The 24,083-nt window shown below is 37.9% G+C and overlaps 1 protein-coding gene across 6 annotated transcripts in view; it reads left to right on the top strand.

Moving 5' to 3' along the window:
* Window positions 1-12,180, top strand: part of ATP11C (ATPase phospholipid transporting 11C (ATP11C blood group)) — a 190,550-nt gene extending 178,370 nt beyond the window's left edge. For 3 of the 6 annotated variants that reach the window (XM_012782513.2, XM_075999369.1, XM_075999367.1), the window contains 3 exons: window positions 133-283; window positions 6,791-6,895; window positions 9,534-12,180. In XM_012782513.2, the coding sequence (XP_012637967.1) occupies window positions 133-283; window positions 6,791-6,892 (253 nt within the window). In that variant the 3' untranslated portion in view covers window positions 6,893-6,895; window positions 9,534-12,180. The other 3 variants (XM_012782515.3, XM_012782516.3, XM_075999368.1) reach the window with 3 other exon arrangements.
* Window positions 12,181-24,083: the final 11,903 nt, after the last annotated feature.

The following is a 24,083-nucleotide window of genomic DNA, read 5'->3' as shown; positions in this document are numbered from 1 at the left end:
AAATTATATTTATTAATGTGTGTAAGGAAGATTCCTTTTAAATGCAAAAAGCAGTTTCAATTAAACTTCTGTCTGTTTCATATGACAGGAACTGATTTTATTTTTCCATTATATATTTTCTTTCCACTGCAGGCCTTTTCTCAAGCAACAGAGAATGTATTTCGTATTTGCTCAAATGCTATCTTCTGTATCCACGTGGTTGGCCGTAATTCTTCTAATATTTATCAGCCTTTTCCCTGAGATTCTCCTGATAGTATTAAAGAATGTAAGAAGAAGTGCCAGAGTAAGAACTAAGTTTATATTATAACCTGGTTTTTGGAAGGGGCTTCAATATCTGCCATAAACTAAAAACCTTATTTAGAGAATTACATTGGTTACAGCATGTTAAACCCCTCCTTACAGGTTCATCATTTAATTTCCTCTTCTGCATAAAAAATATAGTAAAAACTTCGTTATCCAATGCAGGTGGTAAGTAGATTCCTTAATAGTGTTCTATGTGACCTTTAGCAATCCATATGGAGTATCTCCTATGCTCCATATGGAATTTTAAAAGGAAAAAATGATTTTATTTTGTATTTAGCCTAGAATTTTCACACCAGGAATTTCCACACCAACATTTCAGCTTTAACCTTAGAAATCTCCCTGCAGGCTATTTGCAGATTTTTTTTCAGTTGATAATCCCGATTTGCCTCTTTTAAACCTTTCCCCTTCCTTTAATTATAGTGCTGCTTAATCTCTGTGTTGCTTCTAGCCCTATCTGTCCAGCAGTATATTTGATCAAAGACAATACCCTGGATGTGGTTTCTACATCCTTACCCTCTTGAACACACTTGTAAAAATTCAAGATTGTTTTATGAGTGTGTTTTTATTTTTACCTATTAAGTTGTAAATTTATTGTTGGAATGAAAAGATATTTTCCTCTGTCACCTTGCTGTGATATCTTTTGACCGTTTTTTTTAAAAGCCTTTAAAGTGAAAGGGGGAGATAAGGATGGAAAATAAAACTTTTTGATCAACAGGTTAATTAAGTATTCCATATTTCTGCCAACACTGGCTGATTTTGCTAAACAAAACCCTGTTTCTGTCATATTGACACCAACTAGATTATGTAGCTCCTATAAGGCAGTATTTTCAGGAAATAGTATAAGCTACGACTGCCAGACCTATTTGATCAAATTTGCCAACCAGTTTAACTGGCATATCATTACCTTTTTTTATCTCTTGAGTTGATAGAATCCAGTAGGTGATAATATACAGACATGGGGATCTGAAATGAATACAGTAGGAAAATCTTCAGTGATTAGAAGTATGAAAAAAGGAGCTTCATGTTACAAGTCAGTGCCAGCCCCATTCAAAAACACCAGAACTGCCAGTGACATAACCCACGCTGATTCTTGGTTATACAAGGCCACACTCATTGTGTAGTTTACGTGGTCAAAATTGCCCTGGACTCCCTACTTCTGCATGTCTTATGGACTGAAACTAGATACAATAGCCTTAGTCTTTTTGAGAGACTAAGGCTACTCTTTAGTTCTTCCAATAGACCTCCAACTAATTCCTTCTAGCCTGGTGTTTAGATTTAGGATGGGGAAAAAGTATCATTTAGGCTGGGCGCAGTGGCTCATGCTTGTGATCCTACTAGCACTCTGGGAGGCTGAGGCAGGCAGATTGCTCGAGGTCAGGAGTTTGAAACCAGCCTGAGCAAGAGCGAGGCCCTGTCTCTACTATAAATAGAAAGAAATTAATTGGCCAACTAATATATATAGAAAAAATCAGCTGGGTATGGTGGCGTATGCCTGTAGTCCCAGCTACTCAGGAGGCTGATGCAGTAGGATCACTTAACCCCAGGAGTTTGAGGTTGCTGTGAGCTAGGTTGATGCTACGGCACTCACTCTAGCCTGGGGAACAAAGTGAGACTCTGTCTTAAAAAAAAAAAGTAGCATTTAATTACCTAATTATACCTTACTATCAGTTGAATGGGGGTAAAACAGGTTAAAATAACAGGTTCCTCTCAGAATGGCTCAAGTTGCAATTTGCATGAAGCCACATAAAAAATTTTTCTCTAAGAAATGGTTTGGTGGGTGCCTTTTTATAATAGCAAATTTGTCTGAGGTAGATCTCTGAGTTGCTCCTCCATTCTCCTTATTTGGGAGTACACTTTGGAGTTCTCCTAAATGTTTTTCTTATTTAGGGTAATGGACTTCATGTTAAATAATGGCTCACACCCAGCTTCACACTCTAAAGATGATACAAAAATACCAGAAAATAAAATCTTCAAACATATCATCTTATCTTCTTCCTTAGGCCCTTTATTTAAAACAATTGGACACTGGCTGGAGGTGACTTTTATATAGACCATTAAATTGAAAAATGCTACTAGGCAGTCATAGATAAAGACTTAGAACATTTTCTTTCTATACAAATAGTAGATTCCAGACTTCTGTTGAAAGTATGGAGTTCTGGTACTATACTTTTTACTTAGCATGGAATGTTACCAGGAGTCCATCATGAAATTTGTTTGTTATGGGTTATGTCCATGGTAGGACTTCTAGTGTTTGTGCTGTAGCTTGGCATGCTGATGTGCTAGAACAACTAGGAAAATTTTCCATAATCATTTTCATTCATTCAATCATTCATTCATTTATTCCTACCCTCATTGAACCAATTAGACATTTGTTGAACCACCTACTGATGAACATCTCTCTTTACATCCAATGTCTGAAAGGCTAAGTGGTTTTTCAGACTCTAGAATTTTGAGAGTTGCAAATGAGGCAAAACATATGGACACCCAGCAGCGCTGCCTCTTTTTTTTTCTTGTGAGAAAATGCAAGAGCAAAGTAGTGCATATGAATGCATAAAGGCCAACCGAAACATCACAGCCACTTCTATTCTAAGTCACATCTGTTTACATAAGGCCCTATTTGGCCATGGCAAAGTCCAACTTCTAAGATAAAGGACAAAGAGTATCTTACTTTCCCCAAAATGTTAGTCTTTATGCTTAGTGACCAACAGTCTGACCTTCTTAGTGACTTCCTACTTTGTTCAATATTCCTTGCTAAGACACTGGCCTCATTTTAAAGAAAGGCAAAAGATTATTTTACACTAGGTCTGCCTCATACTCTGATAGGCTCCTTAATGGGAAAAACTGTGTGTCCCTACCTAAAGTAGAGGATCTCCCTGACTTAAACCAGTAATCATCTTGGACACTTTGTACACATACCCAGAAATGCCTGTGGCAGGTAGGCTGCCACTGCTGTCCTCATATGGGTCTTGGCAGCTGCCTTGAGAAGGGAACTTAGCAGTGGATAGTGAAAATATATCTGTGGCATTTGAGAAAAAGCTAAGCCATTTCATATTTAACAATTATAGCAACAGTCTTGAATGAATATTGAATTCCATTCTATTCAGCATAATTTGCCTGAGGCCCACTATGAGTTAGCTACTATACTAGGTGTTGGTAATTCAGGGAAGATCAGACGTGGCCCCAGCTCACAAGGAGCTCTCTCTCTAGTTAAGTTATAAAGGACATTCATATGGAACACTTCTGTAAGCAGATATTAATCAGAATGGTAGAATCGATGATATTGCTGGTTATAACACAACTGAGCTACTTCAAGGTCCAATTCACTACCTCCTGAAGCCTCCAGTAAAAAGGCTAATATGGCAGCCTCTACCACAGCTTAGTTCTGTCATGATGTTAGCATTCATTGTAAAGAATTCTGCTGTCTTTGGAAATAGATTCTCTCAGTTGTTTAACTCAAGGATTGTAATTAAGCCATGTATCCCTAAGCTATATTTTCAGCAGTGAGGTTAATTGGTGTGCTATAGTCTCATTATTAAGGATCATAGGGCTTTTCTTTATCTTCTAAAGTGACAAAGCTACGTAGCCATGCTACTGACAGTGTATGATGCAACTACCATTGAACACTGATCAGTGGAACAGCAGAATAACACTTCAGAGGAAATTCAAAGTTTAGGATTTTGGGTATTTGAAAAAGCTGTCCCCTCTCTAAGCACAGTCATTAGCCATCTGTAAATCAATGAAATACACCTGGACTTTCTGGCAAAGTTGTAAATACTGCTCACATTCCTAATAGAGGAATTTTTCACATGTCCTTATGTAAGGTTTTCTCACATAAACCACCACTGTCAAAAGGGAGGCTTGACTTGCTTGCTAGACATGGGAAGACTGATCCAATGGGAATGGACCCAACAACACGGCAATGCCTAGCATGGGATGTCAGCACAGACAGGAAGAAATACTCCATTATGTAGGAAGCTCTTTCAGAGTGGTAAACAGGGAAAGGAAGAATATCAGTTGTTTGAGCCAAATTCTCACAGAAAGCACTTTGGAATTTTGGAGAATACAATTTATTGTTATAATAATAATGGTGATAATGATTATTATGATTCTTATGGTGTCATATATAACTGGGTTTAGAGGGCAATAGTCCCTGTGAATTGGATTAGACAAAAATAAAGTTGAATCCTAATGTCATGGCTGTTGACATGGGCCTTTATCCATTGGCCTCTTTGAGCTAGTGTCAACACTCTAGATGATTGCAAAGGAACGTAGAAATTTCATTGTTTTAGCTCATTATTTCCTGTCCTCTTCATCTCCCCTCCCCACTGCCAATTGCTAGCTATATTAGTTTTTTATTGCTTTAGATACTCTTTCCATGCTTTCTGCTGCTTTCTGTACTTTCATATTTCCTTTTATTTCCTTTATAAAGTAATTTTAACCCCTAATCTGTTAACCCCTGAAATTTGTACTTCATAGAAATACTTTGATGACTGGTGCAAGTTTTTGAGCACTGCAAAATGTGCTTATTATAGTTGTAGTCTTCAATAGTTAGGCTTGTACGTTAAACATGGGGATGGGGAACTTGGTATCATCTTTTTGCAAGGTTTTTGCCAACAAAATAGAAGATAGAAACAATTAAATTTTTTTCTCTAAAACTAAATCTTTATTTTTTATCAATTGGTAATTTGCATATTATCAAGAACTTTCATTTAAGGTAAAATATTAATAGGAAAAATGTAGTTATGTCAAGATATGTGAATAAATTGAAGTATTTGCCCTTTAAAAGTTTAACTGTTTATTAGACTCTGCTGGATATATTTGTTACTTTAGCTGGTTGTATTTTCTAAGCCTATTTTTATTAGCCACTAAGTATAAATAATATGGGTAATCTTGATTAGCAGAGTTGTTCAACTCATCCACATAGTTGACCACTCATTGTCCTCTGTTTTGCTTGGGCAATACTAAAACCTAGTCTTTAAATTACTTTATAATTTTAATTTCAGGCACAGAATAAGAAGGAAAAGTAATAACTCTTTAGGTTTTCTAGTTAAACTTTATCAATTTTTACATTTTGTGTTTTAAAAGGAAAAAGCATACTTAAAACTAGGAAAAATTCAGCCCACCTTACTAAAGAGGTCTCTGTAGGGAAAACAATCAAATTATTTTGGAAGAAAGGAAGTTGAGCATTGGTCTAGAAGTATGATATCACCAGATGTTTTCCTATTACTTTAGTTTCGATTAAGTTTTTAACCTGTGGTGGCCCAAGGGCAGTCAGTCCCTTCACAATGCACCTGTGGATTCACATAAGGGAGATAGTTAAATCAACATTGATTGGTGATGGACTCTGGACATAGCTCTCTGACCAGTGGATTTTGAACAAATGTAGATTAGTGAATTAATGATTAGAGATAAGTCTTATTTTAATGAGAAGCATATTTTAAAACTATTTAAAATAGGCAATTTTCCCATTAACAAAATCATTTTAAGTTGATATGTGGAGAAATAATAGTGGGCACATAATCATAGACTATTCTTAATTCTAACTCTACTTTTATTTTAAGAAGTAATGTCTTCAAAACTAACATATTGACTTCGAATTCTCAAAGTTTCTTTTTAAATGTCTTACATTTGAGAGAATATTTACTTTTTTTTTTTTTTGGTTTCTGTATTTCTCTTTTCTACTGCAATTTTCCACCTTTTGTGCAATTGTGAACAAGGTAACGAAACGCCTCCCTTCCTCAGGAACATCTACTATCTTCATGCTTTCTCAAACTTCCAGCAATCACAGTTTCTCTTGGAGTGAATAAGGTGATTTCCTTTCTTAATGTACCAACTTGCTTGCATTCTCATTTGCCTGACACCATTTTCTGATTCTTTATGAAAAATTACTGCTCATGATTCATTTTTATATCTTCTATTGATAGAAAATTTTGTCATTTTCTTTTAATCATTTGTTCACCTTCCAAACTGTCACACTGGAGAGGAAGTCATTTTCAAAAACTTGAACTATAGGTCTATAGTCTCATTGATCCACGGTATGCAGTAGTAGCCATGGCGTGTCAGAGCCAGTCTGTTCACCAGGAAAGGAATGTTTTGCACAAGTTTCTCTTTGATTGATACACTCACAGCAGCGGCACAACTCTCAGAGGTGTTCACCAAAAGGATGGTAAGGTTTACTAATCAAACCATATTGACTCATCTTACCATATAACCTACCAGTGCCATTTCAAAAACCCAAGTTTGCCACTTTACTACTGTTGTCTCTTTACTTTTACCACAAAAATAATTCAGTTCGAGTTGGAGACTTTCTTAGGCCTTTACTTGTATTCATTTGAATGTTACGTGTTTGCTAATATAGTGTAATCATTTGCACTTTTGGCCAGAAGGGCAGTCTATGGGAAATGATTTTTTTCTTCTACGTTTTTTATTACCAGGTAGGTTAACCAATTATCTAAATGCTTTAAGTATCTTTGCCTCACTATTACAGAGTAATCTGAGCTGTAGAAGGGCATCTGACTCATTATCCGCCAGACCTTCAGTCAGACCTCTTCTTTTACGAACATTCTCAGACGAATCTAATATATTGTAACAGGTACCTAGTGTTAAACAAGTGGGCTGGCTTTAAAGAAACAGATTAACAGCATTATAAAGAAAAAATGAAAATATCACTCTCTAAATTTTCTCTGCTGTTGGTGTGGTGAACTTTATACTGTTCTTTGCAAAAATATAAAGATGCATTACTTGGAATATGAGGAAATATACGTTTTAAATTTGGTAAGGCCCCAAATTCAGAGCTGAATGTTAATACAGTATATTTAATTTGTAAGGGGCAAGTTGTCACGGCAGTACCATCATGTGAAAATGCTCATTAAGACTAACATGAAATATAATTTCGATTTATAAAGATCATTTGGGAAATTGAAAATAAATATTCCAAAATTGCATCTGTATAATATCAAGTCAGTTTAGCATTGCATGTTCTTGGGAATTACGTAAAATAATTAAATGTGTTTGTACCTTCATGTGCTGTGTCTGTGTGTTTGCAGGTACTATATACACTTAATGTCCTTATAAATGTCTGATCTCTAAATATATATTAATGAACCAGTCTACTCTAATCATAACTCTATTTAATGCAAAGTTTTATTCAAACTAAATGTTTCAGCTTTCAGAGGCAAAATCTTTCCTAGCCATTCAGGGGGATGCTTGCCTAATGATATAAAATGTTTCCTAATTAATATTTCCAAAAATGAATAAGTTGATTTTTATAACATTATTTCATTTACTCCAAAAAAAAAAATATTTGGAAGGAATTGATATGCCATGGGATGAACCCTTAAACTCAGAATGACTCCTTTATGTGCGCTCTGTATTTCCCTTGGCAGGGGGTCTCTGGCTCTCAAACCTCTGGAGATCTTTTATATATCCAGGAGAATTTAGAGTAATTCATGAACAAGACTTACAAGCTTGTCAGCTTGGAAACAACTCTATACAGCTTAAGACAGGGTCATCTTTCATGCACACACAAAAATTAATGATCATCATGAATAAAATTGCGGGTCATTTCACTTTGAAGCTAACAATTGTGAGTCTACCTCATAGGCCCACTTTTTCATCAACTGTCAACTCCCCCACCCTCTGGCAAAGAATAAAAATTAAACTAATGAATCTGCTGGTTCTTCTGTCTCCGGCAGTTCATCACAGTCTACATCTGCACTGTTATTTTAGAAGCAGACTCAATTTGCCAGTCAGTATCTTTTTGTTTGTTTTTGAACAACTCACCTGTAGACATTTCCCTCAGTAAATGAATCTGCTTCACAGTAGCTTTCAAAGTCTTTGACCCTTTTGTCACAGATTACCTTGTTCTAAGCTGTGTGATTTTAGCTATACATTTCAGGTATGCTATTTCCATTAATTTTGTATCCCCCTGGATTGCTTGCTTTAGCTTGGTCTGTGGTGTGGGGAACTGGGTTTGGTAGCAGACTCTGCTATGGCTTTTGGCCTCTCCAGGGCCTTATCTCCTACAATGTCTAACACAGAACTGAGGAAGTATTTTTGTAAATGGTTGTTTTATTTTTAATTAGTTATTTTTTCCAGGAATAGATTTTCATGTAGTGTTATCTCTCCTCCAAGGAAAATATTTGGCAGTTAGTTTAGCCACCTAGTTTGTTCCTTGGTTGGCAGAGGAGCTACCTGACTCTATTCATATGTTCTTAATGTAAATGGGAACCCTATTTTGCTTAGAGTCACTATGACCCTGCAGAGCTACCTGAAGACCTAATAGTGGTTCTGGAGAATGTGAAACAAATAAAAATGGAAAGTATTCTAATGGACTTTTAGTCCAACTATGACAAGGAAAGCATCTCAGAATGGGAAGAAAATAGCACACTATTTAAGTCCTTCTACTACTCAGATTCAAAACAGTTGAGTTTTAGAGTAGGGAATCAAAGTTAGGCTCCCTTCCTTGACATATGACTTGCCCCTCCCAACATACTGAATTATACTTGGTGATCAGTTTATCTTTCTTGCCCCATCCTGATCACAACATTTGATGCTGTTTAGAGGACAGAGAAGAATATACAGATTCGTTAGGGAAATTTTCATTGTTTCTCTTCTGAAAAGACAATGCGTAAGAAAAACAGCAGAGTCAATTGACTTCATAGATACATGATCTACCAACAAGAAAATTAACTTCAATATTATGGGGGGGGGGACATGCTACTTTCAGTAAAGGAAGATATTTTCTCAGTAATCTTCCAAAACTGAATATATCTTCAAACTCATCCAAAAAAAGGTAACCCATTCATTCATTCAACATTTCCTGAGCATCTGCTATGTGCTGGACAGTGTACTAGGTGCTAGAGATAGATAAATAAAATATCCCTGTTTTTAAGGAGCTCCCAGCCTAGAGGAAAGATCATAGCAAGCTACACCTCTGCTATGGTAGATAATCCCAGTGGTAAAAAGTATTAGGAGAGCCCTGGAGCAATCCAAAAGCAAAAAGCAAGCCTGGATCTATTCAGCTGATAAATGGAGAAAGGATTAAAATCTGGTTATAGTTCACTCTTTTTTCCCCCTGCATGTGAATAAAACTTGGCACTTTGTTAAGATAGTTGCTTTACTTTCATAACAAAATTTACTACTTGATTTATTTTTGAAAATGCTAAACAGATGGTTTCACATTATTATTAAAATAAACCCTTTAACTCTGTATATTTTAAATTTTTCAGAATCCGAATCTTGAACTGCCTATGTTATTGTTCTACAAGCATATTGACAGTGGTTACAGCTAAAAAAGAAAGCATGAAGAAAACTACAAAATGTTATCTCAGGATACTCGAATATGCAACAAACTAAACCACTCTCATGTCTAGGGTTCAGAATAAATGTTTGTTAAAATACCAAGTGATTCCCATAAATATTTATAATTATTGTAAGTAGCCTTTATGGCCGAAGCTGTAAGTTAAGAATTATATGAAAGTTGAAAGCAAGAATACTTATAATTCTGGTTTTAGACAGGATAATATAACTACCAAATGGGTGCTCTTTTAACCCATGAACTTTGTGAATGGATTTAAATACAGTAGTATAAAGTAGAAGTTATGCAATGAGAATGAATAGATTTTGCTAATATTACTTTTTTGCCTGGCAGAAGAAATAGGCTGTTTGGATCGCATTTCTCATTTCTGCTGAACAATCATCTTAAATTATTTTTTCATACATGTGTAAGGAATACTTGAAAATACAGAAGGACTAAATGGCATCAGTGAATCAGAGTAGTCAATCCTTTCTGTTCACCTACACGCAAAGTGTCTTGGTAGAATATCCTTGCCAAAAAATACCTTGAACACTTACGTGGAAAGTATTAACTCCAGGTATTTTTGTGGGAGTGAAAAATATTTGTTTATTTTTGTTCTTCTGAATTAATCCCCACTTGTAGGTATAAGGCTACTAGACTTGAAAATAAAGTGTCAAACATTTCCAATCACAAGACAGCCCCTCAAAATAGTTAGGTAACGAACCGATTTTTCCGAAGTCAGTTTTACTGGATATAGGTAAGGTGGGTCAAACCATAGTTACACAAAAATAAAGGCCAATCTGAATATCAACCTTTTATAACTTTATGTAGAAAGGAAGGAAGAATAGCTTATTTTAAACTGTTAACGGTTTTTATTTGAAAACGGTTGCATTTATGCATATATTTGGCACTTTTTTTTTTTTTAAACTTCCCAATTTGGGAAGAGGAGGGATCCATCCCAAAATGGTGGTTTAGCCTGTAGAGCCATGACTCTATGATCATGAATGTTGTTGTCTCTTGTAGCTAAGTTGAGCCAGGGCAATGGTCTAACTCTAAACCATGAGATTGACCTTGGTAAAGTCCTTGGATTACTGGACTAAAAGGAGGTTTTAGCCTCCTAATGAGTTCACTTAAAATATAAAATAAATGTGAAATGTATTTATTCAGTGTTAAAATTATACACTTTTTTGGATATATAAATAACCATATTTGACTGCTACATTGAAATGGCCTTTAAAAATATTTTCATACCAGTTTTCATTTGTTTGTCTTTCTGGCATGCCTGTACTATTATTAATGTTTATATTGTACCTTGATTTGGAAAAGTATTGGAGTCCATCTGTATCGATATATTTATATAGTCCATGTGGCACATTTGATTTTTCCACATATATTTTGTGTTAATGTTTAGGTGTAATTTTTCTTAAATTCCAGAAAAGACATTATTTCAGTTATCAAAACCTATTCCATCATTAGTGACTCTTTTTCATTATTTCATTTATTCTCATCTATCAGTATTATTTTTGAATATTTTGTGAAATGTCATTCACAGCTTATGTAAATGTGCTCTCTGTTCTGGTAGCCTGTATTTGAGATAAGCTGCTGAAAACAAAGTCTTTATATTCTTTGCCTATTCCAAAGAGCTAAAATGTCTAACCCAGGAAAGCTTTTGATATTTTGTTGTTGTTCTTATCTTCTTATAGTTATTATAGCTGTATTGTTGTTTTACGTAAGAACTATAGGGACTGTGAATACAAACAGGAGAGCCACAATAGAGAAGCTTATTTAATGCAGAACCATTGGGGAGTTGACATAATCAGAATATCCAGGGTAGTAGAAATATAACTTGTTGCATGTAAAATTTCAGCCAGAAAAAGAGTGAGATGAGGAGTAAGAGGGATTTAGAATCATGCCTCAGCTACACATTACACTGTATACTACAGCTCAAATTCAGAATGGCAATGATATGTCATAGCAGGATATAGATACTTGAGAGGGACCTGGCTTTCCTTTTTGAAAGATATTTTATTAAAAACCTAAAACGTGGCTGTTGTGGGGTTAGCAGATGAAATAACTTGAAATAAGCCATCTAGTATTCCTAAGCACTACAATCTAACCATTCTACTTATGACAGAGAAAGGGGGGAAATATAATAATAGGATCATATACCCATAATTTTGAGCTATCAAAATGTCCTTGTAATTTTCACAACTGTTGTTCATTGTTTGAGGATGTTACCTACTAAACCGAAAGCGTTCATTCCATACCTACCACATATACACCAGCGACAGTATCAATGTAAGCCTAAATTTGCAAAATTCATATAATTTAGTGATGGGATTTTTAAATAACATGCAGTATATAAATGTGCAGATTTTATGCAAATGTTGACAAAGTCATTTTTCAGCTTGCAAAACAGGACTGCAATATTACATTTTTTCACTTAAGCAATTTTTTATATCTATGTTGTTGCTTTCTAAAATGAATGTGAATGCCATCTTTTATGAATGCAACTTGCCTTTTTCATTACAGAATTTTTTGTTTTATGTAATCAATAAACTTTGGTATGATATGATTGATATTTCAGCCTCTTTTTTGGGAAGCCTCAGTTTCATATCAGAATAATATGGTAGCAATTTGGTGATAGGAAATAAGTTTCTGATTTCCTCTTGACCTATACCATTCACAAAAGGTTGACTATTTCTATGTGGGTTCAGCTGATATTTTGTGGCAATACCTGATGTGGGGAGGGTAAGATATTTGTGGGAGTTTTTAATAAGTTGTTACTGCATAGATCCAGCCAAATCAGCAAATATGTATTAAAAGTCTACTGTGTATTTGGCAATGTGCTTGCTGCTGCCCACACATCGGAGGTAGTGTGATATATGGTGAAGGAGACGTCCCTAGGTCAGATTGGCCGAGACCCAAAGCCAGCAGAACAGGAGCACATTGCTTGTTCCCACAATTAGCAGGACGTGACTTCTTGACCAGCAGAGAGAACTGTTCCTCCAGGCAAATGGCCAAGGACCTGTGGTTTCGCATGCAAGCCAAGGTTGTCTGTTATCCTGCACGCAGGACCAGACTTTGCAGACGGCCAAAGACCTGTGGTTTCACATGCGAGCCAAGGTTGTCTGTTATTCGCACGGGGTACCAGATTGTAGAAGAGAGAATGTAAACATCTTCTCTTGTGCTATGCAACCAAGCCAGGCGTCTTGTTATCCGTAAACGGTATCAAACGTTGAAGGGCATTTCTTGTTCTATGTCTAGAGGAACAGGTGCTGTTGGCCCGTGGGAAGTCACATACCAAAAAGTAGCTGGGAAAATAGCTGGCATGAAAAAATAGCCGTGGGACGCTTGCCCAATTAAACAGTATAAAAATAAAACGACTGGTACTTTAAGCGCTGCAGTCTTAAACCATCTTTGTGTCTGTGTGCTTTTTCTGGGACTGCAGCCAATTCTTGTGTCTGCATTTTATGTCTATGTCTTTATGTGTCCATCCCCTGTCCTGCAGTCGGGCCACAACAGTATGGTCTGTGTGGTCTGAGTCTCTAGCCCATTGAAATAGTTTGATTCTTAAGTAGCCAAATATGAAGAGATTTCACAATTGTTTGATATTTGGTCCAAAGGTGTGTGTGTACATACCTTTCCCCCACAACCCACCCCCACTGCCTATCCTTACATTGGTCAGCCTGCACCTAAGACCTTGTGAAAGTCCTTTTCTTAAAAAATCTTGCTGTTCTTAAGTGCCAAGAAACCAAAGTTTCACTGAAGATGGTTGCATTGCATTTTTACACTTTAGTCTCTATGTTTTGGAAACCTTGTAATCCTGTTGGTCTTTGACCTGTATTTAGTGCATATGTTCTTCTTTTATTGTTGAGTGGAAAATGTGCTGTATTCAGAGGCAAGACCTGAATTAAAGTTTCAGGTTTGCTGCCTAGACCCATTTTTCTCTCAGTTCTCTTTCTTTTCACCTGTAAAATTGTGTTGGAGCATGGCAAATAAGTTAAAAGATTAAAATTGCTTTGTAAAGTGTCACTGGCTATTCAGATGTAAGCATTGTTGTTTTTATATTAAATGGTTTTTATTATTTGACTTTTTTATGAACAGTTGTCATTTACCACATTTTCAGATGTCTTGCATGCTTTCTAGCTTTTCGGTATCAGTCTGTTCAGGCTTCCTTCCCCTTCCCTATCCAGCCCTGTGAGGAGCTTCATCTGTACCTTAATGATTAGTCTGCCCAGGATTGGCCAATACAGTGGATCTTGTGGGTTGGCCCCCTCAACAAGGAAGGAGCACAGGCAAAGCTTAGGGGCTGAGGTTATCACTATGGTTATTCAGTGAGTGTGCTCATGGGTGAAGTGCTGGTTATATACTAATGAAACCTGAAGGCCTGGTTTCTGGAAATGGTTTTCAGGAAAAATGGTGGCTTAATTATTTTGCAACTTTAAAAAATTGTTTTTATTTTTAAACTTTTTAAAATTTTCTTAAATTTCTATTTTTATTTTTGTTTCTGAATATTAAGGGGATACAAGTGTTTTTGTTACGTGGATGAATTATATAATCCTGAAGTCAGGGCTTTTAGTATGCCTGTCATCAGAATAGTAAGTTTTTATCCTTCACCTCCCTCCCACCCTGCCCCCTTCTTAATTACCAATATCCTTTACAACACTTTATATCCATTATTTAGCTCCTACTTATTAGTGAGGACATGTGGTGTGTGTTTCTCTATTCCTGAGATACTTCACTTAGGATAATGGTCTCTAGTTTCATCCAAGTTGCTGCAAAATGCATTATTTCATTCCCTTTTATGGCTGAGTAGTACTCCATGGTGTGTGTGTGTGTGCGTGTATACCACATTTTCTTTATCCACTCATGAATTGATGAGTATTTAGGTTGATTCCACATCTTTGCAATTGTGAATTGTGCTGCAGTAAACATTTAAGTGCAGGCATATTTTTGATAAAATGATTTATTTTCCTTTGGATAAATACCCAGTAGTAGGATTTCTGGATTGAATGGTAGGTCTACTTTGGGTTCTTTGAGTGATCACCATAATGTTTTCCATAGATGTTGTACTAATTAACAGTCCCAGAAACAGTATATCTGCTGTATTTTTCATAACATCTATTGTTTTTTGAGTATTTAATAATGGCCATTCTGATAGGGATAAGGTGGTGTCTCATTGTGATTTTAATTGACATTTCTCTGGTGATTGGTGATGTTGAGCATTTTTCATATGTTGGCCATTTGTCTATCTTTCAAAAAAACTATGTGTCTTTTGCTCACTTTTTGATGTGGTTATTTGTTTTTAATCTTGCTGATTTGTTTGAGTTCTTTGTAGATTCTGGATATTAGTCCTTTCTTGTATGTATAGTTTGTGAATATTTTTTCAGATTCTCTAGGTTGTCTGTTTACTGTGTTGATTGTTTCTCTTACTGTGCAGAAACTTCTTAAGTCTCATTTATTTTTGTTGTTGCTGTATTTGCCTTTGGGGTCTGAGTTGTAAATTCTTTTTGCCTAGGCAGATATCTAGAAGAGATTTCCTACTTTTTCTTCCAGAATTTTTATGGTTTCAGTTCTTTACATTTAAGTCTTTAATCCATCTTGAGTTAATTTTTATATATGGTGAGAGGTAAGGATCCTGTTTTATTCTTCTCTATGTGGCTATCCAATTTCCTCAGCAGCATTTATTGAATAGGACATCCTTTCCCCAGTGTATAGTTTTTTTCTGCTTTGTCAAAAATCAGTTGGCCATAGCTATATGGTTTTATTTCTGGGTTATCTATTCTGTTCTATTGGTCTGTGTATCTATGTTTATATCAGTACAGTGTTGTTTTAGTTATTATAGCCTTATAGTATAATTTGAAGTCAGGTAATGTGATGTCTCCAGATTTGTTCTTTTTGCTTAAGATTGCTGTGGCTATTTGGGCTCTCTTTTGGTTCCATATGAAGTTTAGGATTATTTTTTCTAGATCTGTGAAAAATGATGGTATTTCGATGGGAATTATGTTGAATCTGTAAATCAACTTTGGGCATTATGGACATTTAACAATGTTGATTCTCCCAATCCATGAGCGTGGAATGTTTTTCTATGTGTTTATATCATCAATGATTTCTTTCATCAGTGTTTTGTAGTTTTCCTTGTAGAGGTCTTTCACCTCCTTAAGTATATTCCTTGATAAATAAATTCAGCAACATCTCAGGTTACAAAATCAATGTTCACATCAGTAGCATTTCTGTATACTAATAACAGTCAAGCTAAGAGTCAATTCAAGAACTCAATACCATATTTGTTATAGCTGCAAAGAAAATAAAATACCTGGGAATGTTTTTTTTTTTTTTTTTTTATTAATTTGACACAACTTTCCCGGCAACTGATGTGCAAGGAGACATAGGCTCAGTTTTTAGTGCGTGGACATACTGTGCTGAAGAAATGTTGCCATATGGATCCATCATGTCCTCTTTTCATGGGCCTTGGGAGCAAATGCTGGAAGCATGCCTGTGGCTGAAAGGAACAATGCACCACTTGATAGGCCAAAATTCCTGCTGGTAGAAAGGCTTTGGCCCTGGATCTTTGGGCAGGAATGAGCAAAGGATATACATAGCTATAAGACCTGCTGCTTCTTTGGTCTCTTCATCAGTTGCCAAAACCACTCCTCATATTAGCTAACTCTTATATGGCAATTATTATGTGCCAGGAACTGTTCTAACCACTTTATATATATTTATTTCACTCCTGTAATAATCCCAACAACACTAGGAGATAGATACTGACATTTCTCCATCTGACAGATGAGGAAACTGAGTCACAAAAAAACTCAAAGTCACACAGTCCGGTAGAGCCAGAATTTGAGCCCAGGTATTCTGACGAGAGTCTGCACTTACCTAGGACATTATATTTACGTCAGTATACTATCCCTGATGACATGAAAAAGCAAGCCATCAAAATACTAGTATTAACCATGAGAAGAAAAATCAAACCCAAATTGAAGACTTCTGCACAATATCTGACTTGTAATCTTCAAAGTTATGAAGATAGTGAAAGACCAAGACTTGAGAAACTGTCCCAGATAAAGGAAACCAAGATGTCCTGACAACTAAGTGCTTTTAACTTTGGTCCGAAATTATTTCACAGTTAAAAGTTTAAAAAGTTAAAATAAGCATGGAAATATTACTGGGAGAGAACATTAAATTAAGCTGAATGCAGAAGACTAAAATATCATTTGTTAGCTAACATCTGCATAACACTTCATGGAATGATTTTATATGTACCTCATTTAATCTTCACAACAGCCATATGTAAAGATCATTAAACTCCACATTCTTATACCTAAACTAAGATTCAGATAAGGCAATTATCTTGCCCCTGGTCTCTTGGGACTGAACTTAGGTATGACCGATGTGTTTCCCACTGCATCACATTTTGCCATTTGTCTAGTACTCCTAAAACATTTCTGGCTGGATTTTGGAATGATGAAAAAAGCAAGCCTTTAGTCATTTTCATCTGGGTCCAACTGTACAGTCAGTCCTACCCCAAATCAAACCATAGACAGGAGCCATGCCATTGCTATTAAGGTTGAAATGAATGGCCTGAGAATTTAAGTCCATGAGTTACCTAATAGTAAAAAAACCAGGCCAGAGATGGTGGCTCATGCCTGTAATCCTAGCACTTTGGGAGGCCAAGGCAAGAGGATCGCTTTAGGCCGGGTGTTGGAGACCAGCCTGAGCAAGGGTGAGACGAGACCCTGTCTCTACAAAACAAAAATAGAGAAGTTAGCTGAATGCAGTGGCACGTGCTTATAGTCCCAACTACTTGGGAGGCTGAGGCAGGAGAACCCAGGAATTTGAGGTTGTAGTGAGCTGTGATGACACCACTGCACTGTACCCCAGGAGACAGAGCAAAACCCTCTATCTCAAAAAAAAGTCCATTTGACTTCATTTAACCCAGTATGTTCCAAACACCAGACCAAAGAATCCTTAGTGCACACCATCTAATAACGTTATTGGACATACGTTTTCTGTGGAATACACTTTGAGAAATAAATTGAGAAATAAACTGGTAATTGTATAAATCACATCACTTTCTCCCCAGTTGCATTTGAGGGGGTTCATTTTCTTGATCTGAGAATGATGTAAATGAAGCCAAGAGCATCAGTCAAGGTCCAAACTGGAAAACAGACCGTTCTATGTATTTTAAATGGTGGAATTAATACAGGGCATTGATTACACAGGTGATGTAGCTGAAAAGCCAACTGAGGACTCTGGGAAGCAGCCCAGAGATCAGAAAGAGATGGAGATCAGAACCATCCTTAGGCTGGGAGGGAATAGGGATGAAGTGAAAGGTTCTGGAGCCTATGCCTGGTCACTTGGTAGAAGTGGGAATCATCATGGGCCTATTTGGTTTTGTTTTGTTTTGTTTTTTTGAGACAGAGTCTCACTTTGTTGCCCAGGCTAAAGTGAGTGCCATGGCATCAGCCTAGCTCACAGCAACCTCAAACTCCTGGGCTGAAGCAATCCTCCTGCCTCAGCCTCCCAAGTAGCTGGGTCTACAGGCATGCACCACCATGCCCAGCTAATTTTTTGTATATATATTAGTTTGCCAATTAATTTCTTTGTATTTATAGTAGAGACAGGGTCTCGCTCTTGCTCAGGCTGGTTTCGAACTCCTGACCTTGAGCAATCCGCCCACCTCGGCCTCCCAGTGCTAGGATTACAGGCGTGAGCCACCATGCCCGGCCATCATGGGCCTATTTGGAGAAGCTGAAGCACCAGCTGGGTCCCAGCCACTGTAGGATCTACAGTCTGAAGTAGAAATACCCTGGCTTCTCCTGCCCTTGAGCTTCCAGTCACTGTCTTCATTGGCTGAACCCAGCTCACATGGGAGCCTGAGAAACAATACAGAGCAGAGCACAGAATGCATCTGAGGGTAAACAGGCCCCAAGTCTGGCACATCAAGGATGTAAGAAGGCAGGTTCAGATTTAATATTGTAATTGAGTGTATACAAACATAAACTTTAAGGATCTAAATTTTGGCCCCTTTATAAATGTCATCCTTTATATTTCCCATATGAAGAAACTCAATGTGGAGAAATCAATCTGAAGTCACTCCTGTAATATATTTATTGCAATACAGGTGATAATTTTTTATGGATGCATAGATTAATGTAAGTAGAAGGTCCTTGTATACTACAGCCTTCTCCAGTAGTAATAGTAAAAACAATTAGCCTTTTAAAAATAGAGCTAAATGAAGGCGTTAGCATGTCTAGATAAATGAAATTCACCTATATTATATTCAAAATGAAAGAATAATTCACCAGAGTATAGATAAAAAGCTTCAATATTAATTGCAAAGTAAATAATTATCTCTCTCTTTACGCTTATACTTCCACTTACAAAATAGGAACTCCCACCCTCCAGGAAGGACACAGAAGGTTTCTGCCCCTCTCTCTACCCTCTCAAGTGGCTGACTGGTAAGAATGGAGAAGGGGTTACTCCATGTGTGTGTTTCAGCACTACTTGGCCGTTCTTCCTCCAGAGCCACCAGCTTGCAGGCTGCTCTGAGGCCTCTACTCCACTCCTGAATCCTCCATGCACTATGCTTATGGGGCCAGGGCACTAGATTGGCAAGGAGGAAGAGGTGGCTCCAGTTTTCTAGTCACTCAGTCTGTGATTAAATGGACAAATTAAATTCGGGAGTGGGGAAGGAATGGGAAGGTCATTTTGGCCTCAGAGTAGGCTTTAGGTGCTCCTGTATTCTTGGTGCCTAGAGCAGTGCTGGGAACATAGATGATGTTTAAGAAATATTCATTGAACTGGTCAGGTGTGGCAGCTCATGCCTGTAATCCAAGCACTCTGGGAGGCTGAGGCAGGAGGATCGCTTGAACCCAGAAGTTTGAGGTTGCTGTCAGCTAAGCTGACACCACAGCACTCTAGTCTGGGCAACATAGCAAGACTGTGTCTCCAAAAAATATATAGAAAAAAAAATTAATTGAACGAATGAGTAAATTATGTCTGATGTCTGGGCCCATTTCTCAACTGGCTTTGAACTCAGAGGAGAGAGATATGACAATTAATATATGGGACATTTTCCCCTTTACTTTCTCCATATTCAAACAGATAGCCAGCCCCACACTCATTACCTTAGGAGAAGTATTTAGCACCAGGAAAGTTTGTCTACACAGCTTCTTGGCTTTTGTGTTCCAAAGGCACATTATTAGGAAGAATGTAGAAGGCTTGTAGAGGAGAGGGAAAAGGGCAGTTGTGGGCATAAGGTGCCTTGGAATTACATGATTACAGAGGCCTCTCCCCAGACTAGAAAAGAATGCCCCAGGCTGCAGGGAGGAGAAATGGGAAGGGATCATTGAGTGCAAAGAGCAGGCCAGACCTATGCTCTCCTACTGAGCAGCGCCTTCAGGGATATAGCAAGAACAGAGGGGTGCCTTGAAGCAAATGGATTCTAGCCAACCTTGGCAGAAACTTCCATGTGCCAACATTGGCAGGAACATGGCAGAACTTTTGGCCTCAGAAGACACTGAAGATTGGGATGATGGACCTCTTGAGAGGTAAACTGTGTGGATAATGATTAAAGACCAGACGGGTGTCATCATCCATCTCCAGCATCTTGATGTTAACTCCAAGAACCATAGAACAACCCTGGTGAAAGGAGACCCCCAGGAAGGATGATTTTCTTTCTTTCATTCATTCATTCATTCATTCATTCATTCATGTAGATACCCCTGCAGAATGGGGGCTAGGTAAGGTCAGAAATTGAGTTTATTTTTTTTTAATGTCAGGAGGCCAAAGCAGAAGGATTGCTTGAGCTCAGGACTTCAAGACCAGCCTGAGCAAGAGCGAGACCCCATCTCTACTAAAAATAAAAAATTAGCCAGGCATAGCAGTGTACACCTGTAGTTCCAGCTACTCTGGAGGCTGAGGCAGGAGGATCACTTGAGCCCAGGAGTTTGAGGTTGCTGTGAGCTAAGCTGATCCAACTTCACTCTAGCTGGGGCAACAGTGAGACACTGTCTCAAAAATTTTTTAAAAAAGTACTTATTCAGCACCTGTATTAGTCTGTTTGCATTGCTATAAAGGAATACCTGGGGATGGGTAATTTATAAAGAAAAGAGGTTTATTTCGTTCACAGTTCTGCAGGCTGTACAAGAACCATGGTGCCAGCATCTTCTGGTGAGGATTCAGGGAACTTCCAATCAAGGAGAAAGGCAAAGGGGTCACAAGTGTGTCATGTGGTGAGAGAATTAGCAAGAGAGAGAGAAGGTGGTGCCCAACTCTTTTAAACAACCAACTCTCGTGTGAACAAATAGAACAAGAACTTATTATCCTGAGGACGGCACCAAGACATTCATGATGGATCTGCCCCCATGACCCAAACACCTCCCACTAGGCCCCACCTCCAACATTGGGGATCAAATTTCAACATGAGATTTGGAGGGGACAAATATCCAAATTATATCAGTGACTTCTATATTTTCTACATTTCTTAACAGCTGCCTTTCATGTTATTTTTAAAGCATTATCTCTTTCATCCTGTACTGTCAATTTATACGTAATTGGAGTTGCTAGAAAATTACAACTTACTCCTTTGGGCATCAAAACTTTTTCTTCAGGTCTTTTTGGGTAGAGGTTTTTTTATAATATGCTGCATTCTTGTCTGCCTTCATATGAAGAAAGCACAGAATACCACCTCACCTTATCTTAAAGACACTGAGTCATTATGGATATCCACCTTGGTACCAGGCAGTAAGTACAATAGTACCAGCACACTGCTTGACTTTGGTAGGATATTGTGTTTCTTTCCACAGTCTTCCTGTCACCTCCCTTGCTCTCATTGTCAGTGATTGCTTTTTGCTACATGTATCGGTCCATATCTGCCTTCTTCCTCTTGGCTTCCTCCACTGATTTCTTTTTAAATTATAGCATGTAAATGACTAAAATTCCAGATAAGTGTGTCAGAACTGAATGCAAACCCTTGGGCTCCACTACACTCTCAGGGTATGCCCTCTTCATCCCACCCCAAAGCCTCAGGAACCATGTAAAAACCCCTGCAGCTGGCTGGGTATTCCTTGGTTCAAGATGTTCCTCTAGGCCTCTGTTACCTGCTTCCTTTGTTGAGCCTCTCATGTATGGAATTCCAAAGAGCCATACCCACTGGCCTTCCTGTTTATCTTCCCTATTTGTGGAGACTCCATGGGATACTACTGCTCTTTTTTGCCTTCACATCCATGTTCCACAGCCCGACAGCCCAGGCTGTCCCAGGCTCACAGGATGCTGCTGATCAACCCTCCAGCTTGCCCTTCACTTCAGGGAGGAAGATCAGATACTGCATATGAAATGATGAGGGAAATGCTCTGACTGAGCAGGCCCTGAAGATTTTTAAAAATAAAGTTTATGGCCTTTAATGCATAGACTTTGGCACAACTATTTTGCCTGCTCAGAAACCTTCTAATTCTTTGGCATGTGTGAGATAGTTAATATGCCCGGTTAGTGATTCCCGAGGAAATGACACTGAATTTTATGGTTTGCTAAATTCAGGGGTGGCAAAGGGGTCAATATGGTATAGGAGAGACAGCATGATTTAGTAGAAAGATTACCAGCAACAGGGGGATCTGAGTTCATGTTTTAGCTCAGTCACATGCTGGTTTTATGACTTGGGCAAGTCACAGTCTCCCTGAATCTCAGTGCTCTAGTCTATAAAATAGAGTTGTGTTAGTTAGGGTTCTACAGAGAGACAGACCAATAGGAGATAGATAGATAGATAGATAGATAGATAGATAGATAGATAGATAGATAGATAGATAGATAGATATAGAAGGGGATTTATAGGGAGATATGGCTCATGCGATCATGGAGGCTGAGAAGTCACACTATAGACTGTCTGCAAGCAGAAGAACCAGGGAAGCCAATAGGAAGGCTCAGTCTAAGTTTGAAGGCCCAGAACCAGGAAAGCCAATGCTGTAACTCTCAGTCTGAGGCCATAGGCCTAAGAACCTGGGGGTGGGGTTTGAGGAGGTTCTAGTGTCAGAGCCTAAAGGCCACAGAACCTGGAGTTCTGATGACCAAGAGCAGGAGCTGAAGGGTGTCCAGGTTTCAGAAGAGAAAGAATTTGCCTTTCCTCTGCCTTGTTGCTCTGTCTGGGCCCTCAGCCAATTAGATGGTACCTGCCCACATTGGGTGAGGGCAGATATCCTTACTTAGGCAACTGATTCAAATACCAATCTATATAGAAATATTCTCACAGACATACCCAGAAATAATGCTTTATCAGCTATCTGGATATCCCTTAATCCAGTCAAATTGACATCTAAAATATACCATCACAGGGGTTAATATACCTGCCTTGCAGTGTGGAGATGCTTATGTGAGGTCACACATGTTAAAACAACTATTAATAGAGGCCTTACCTTTAGCATATACTAGGCATTCAGGAAATGTAAAACATTAGCAGTTTTATTACACAGCTAAGATAGAATGGGAAGCAACCAAAATCAAAGAAACTGCATGCTTTCGCAAAGCATCCAATTTAACCCCTTAATTTTATTTTATTTTATTAACTTATTTTTGAGACAGAGTCTCACTCTGTTGCCCCAGCTAGAGTGCTGTGGCCTCAGCCTAGCACACAGCAACCTCAAACTCCTAGACTCAAACCATCCTTCTGCCTCAGCTTCCCGAGTAGCTGGGACTACAGGCATGTGCCACCATACCTGGCTAATTTTTTCTATATATTTTTAGTTAACCAATTAATTTCTTTCTATTTTTAGTAGGGATGAGATCTCACTCTTGCTCAGGTTGGTTTTGAACTCCTGACCTTGAGCAATCCTCCCTCCTCAGCCTCCTAGAGTGCTAGTATTACAGGCGTGAGCCACCGCGCCCAGCCAACCCCTTAATTTTACATAGAAGAAAACCAGGGTCCAAAGAGGGGAAATGATATGTCCTTAGTCACACAATCATTTAACTGCAGAGGCAGGACCAGATACTATGTCTCTGGAATTAGAAAGTCAATAATTTCCCCATTTCAAATACTTCCAATGTTTTCTTTCAGTTCTTAAAATTGGCAGTCACTAGTATTTTCTTTCGTTTTACTTTCCACTTACTGGACCAATTTTGCCTCCTGGAGCAACACAAAACAAGATGACTTCATTGACAAGACAGTCTTTCCCATATTCCAATATTACTCTCATGTTTATCAGTTCCCTTTTCAGGATCCCATCATTAATGCTATCAACTCATCCTTCCTATGGCAAGCTTGTGAGAACCATCACCATCCTGGTCATCTGTCTCTGGCTAGGCTCCCATTCATCATTTTCCCTCCTAAAAGATGGCACTAAGAGCAGAGTGCAGCCTTGCAGCTGTATGGTAGAATGAGTACCTTTCTCAGTCTATTAACTCCATTTCTGTCATGGCAGCCAAAAGTTTGCATTTGCTTTCTTTATTTAGTCATATCATACTGTTTGCCCAGGTTTTTTTT

Source organism: Microcebus murinus, chromosome X (assembly GCF_040939455.1).
Source record: "Microcebus murinus isolate Inina chromosome X, M.murinus_Inina_mat1.0, whole genome shotgun sequence".
Lineage (NCBI taxonomy): Eukaryota > Metazoa > Chordata > Mammalia > Primates > Cheirogaleidae > Microcebus > Microcebus murinus.
This window is presented reverse-complemented; position numbering and strand designations above follow the sequence as displayed.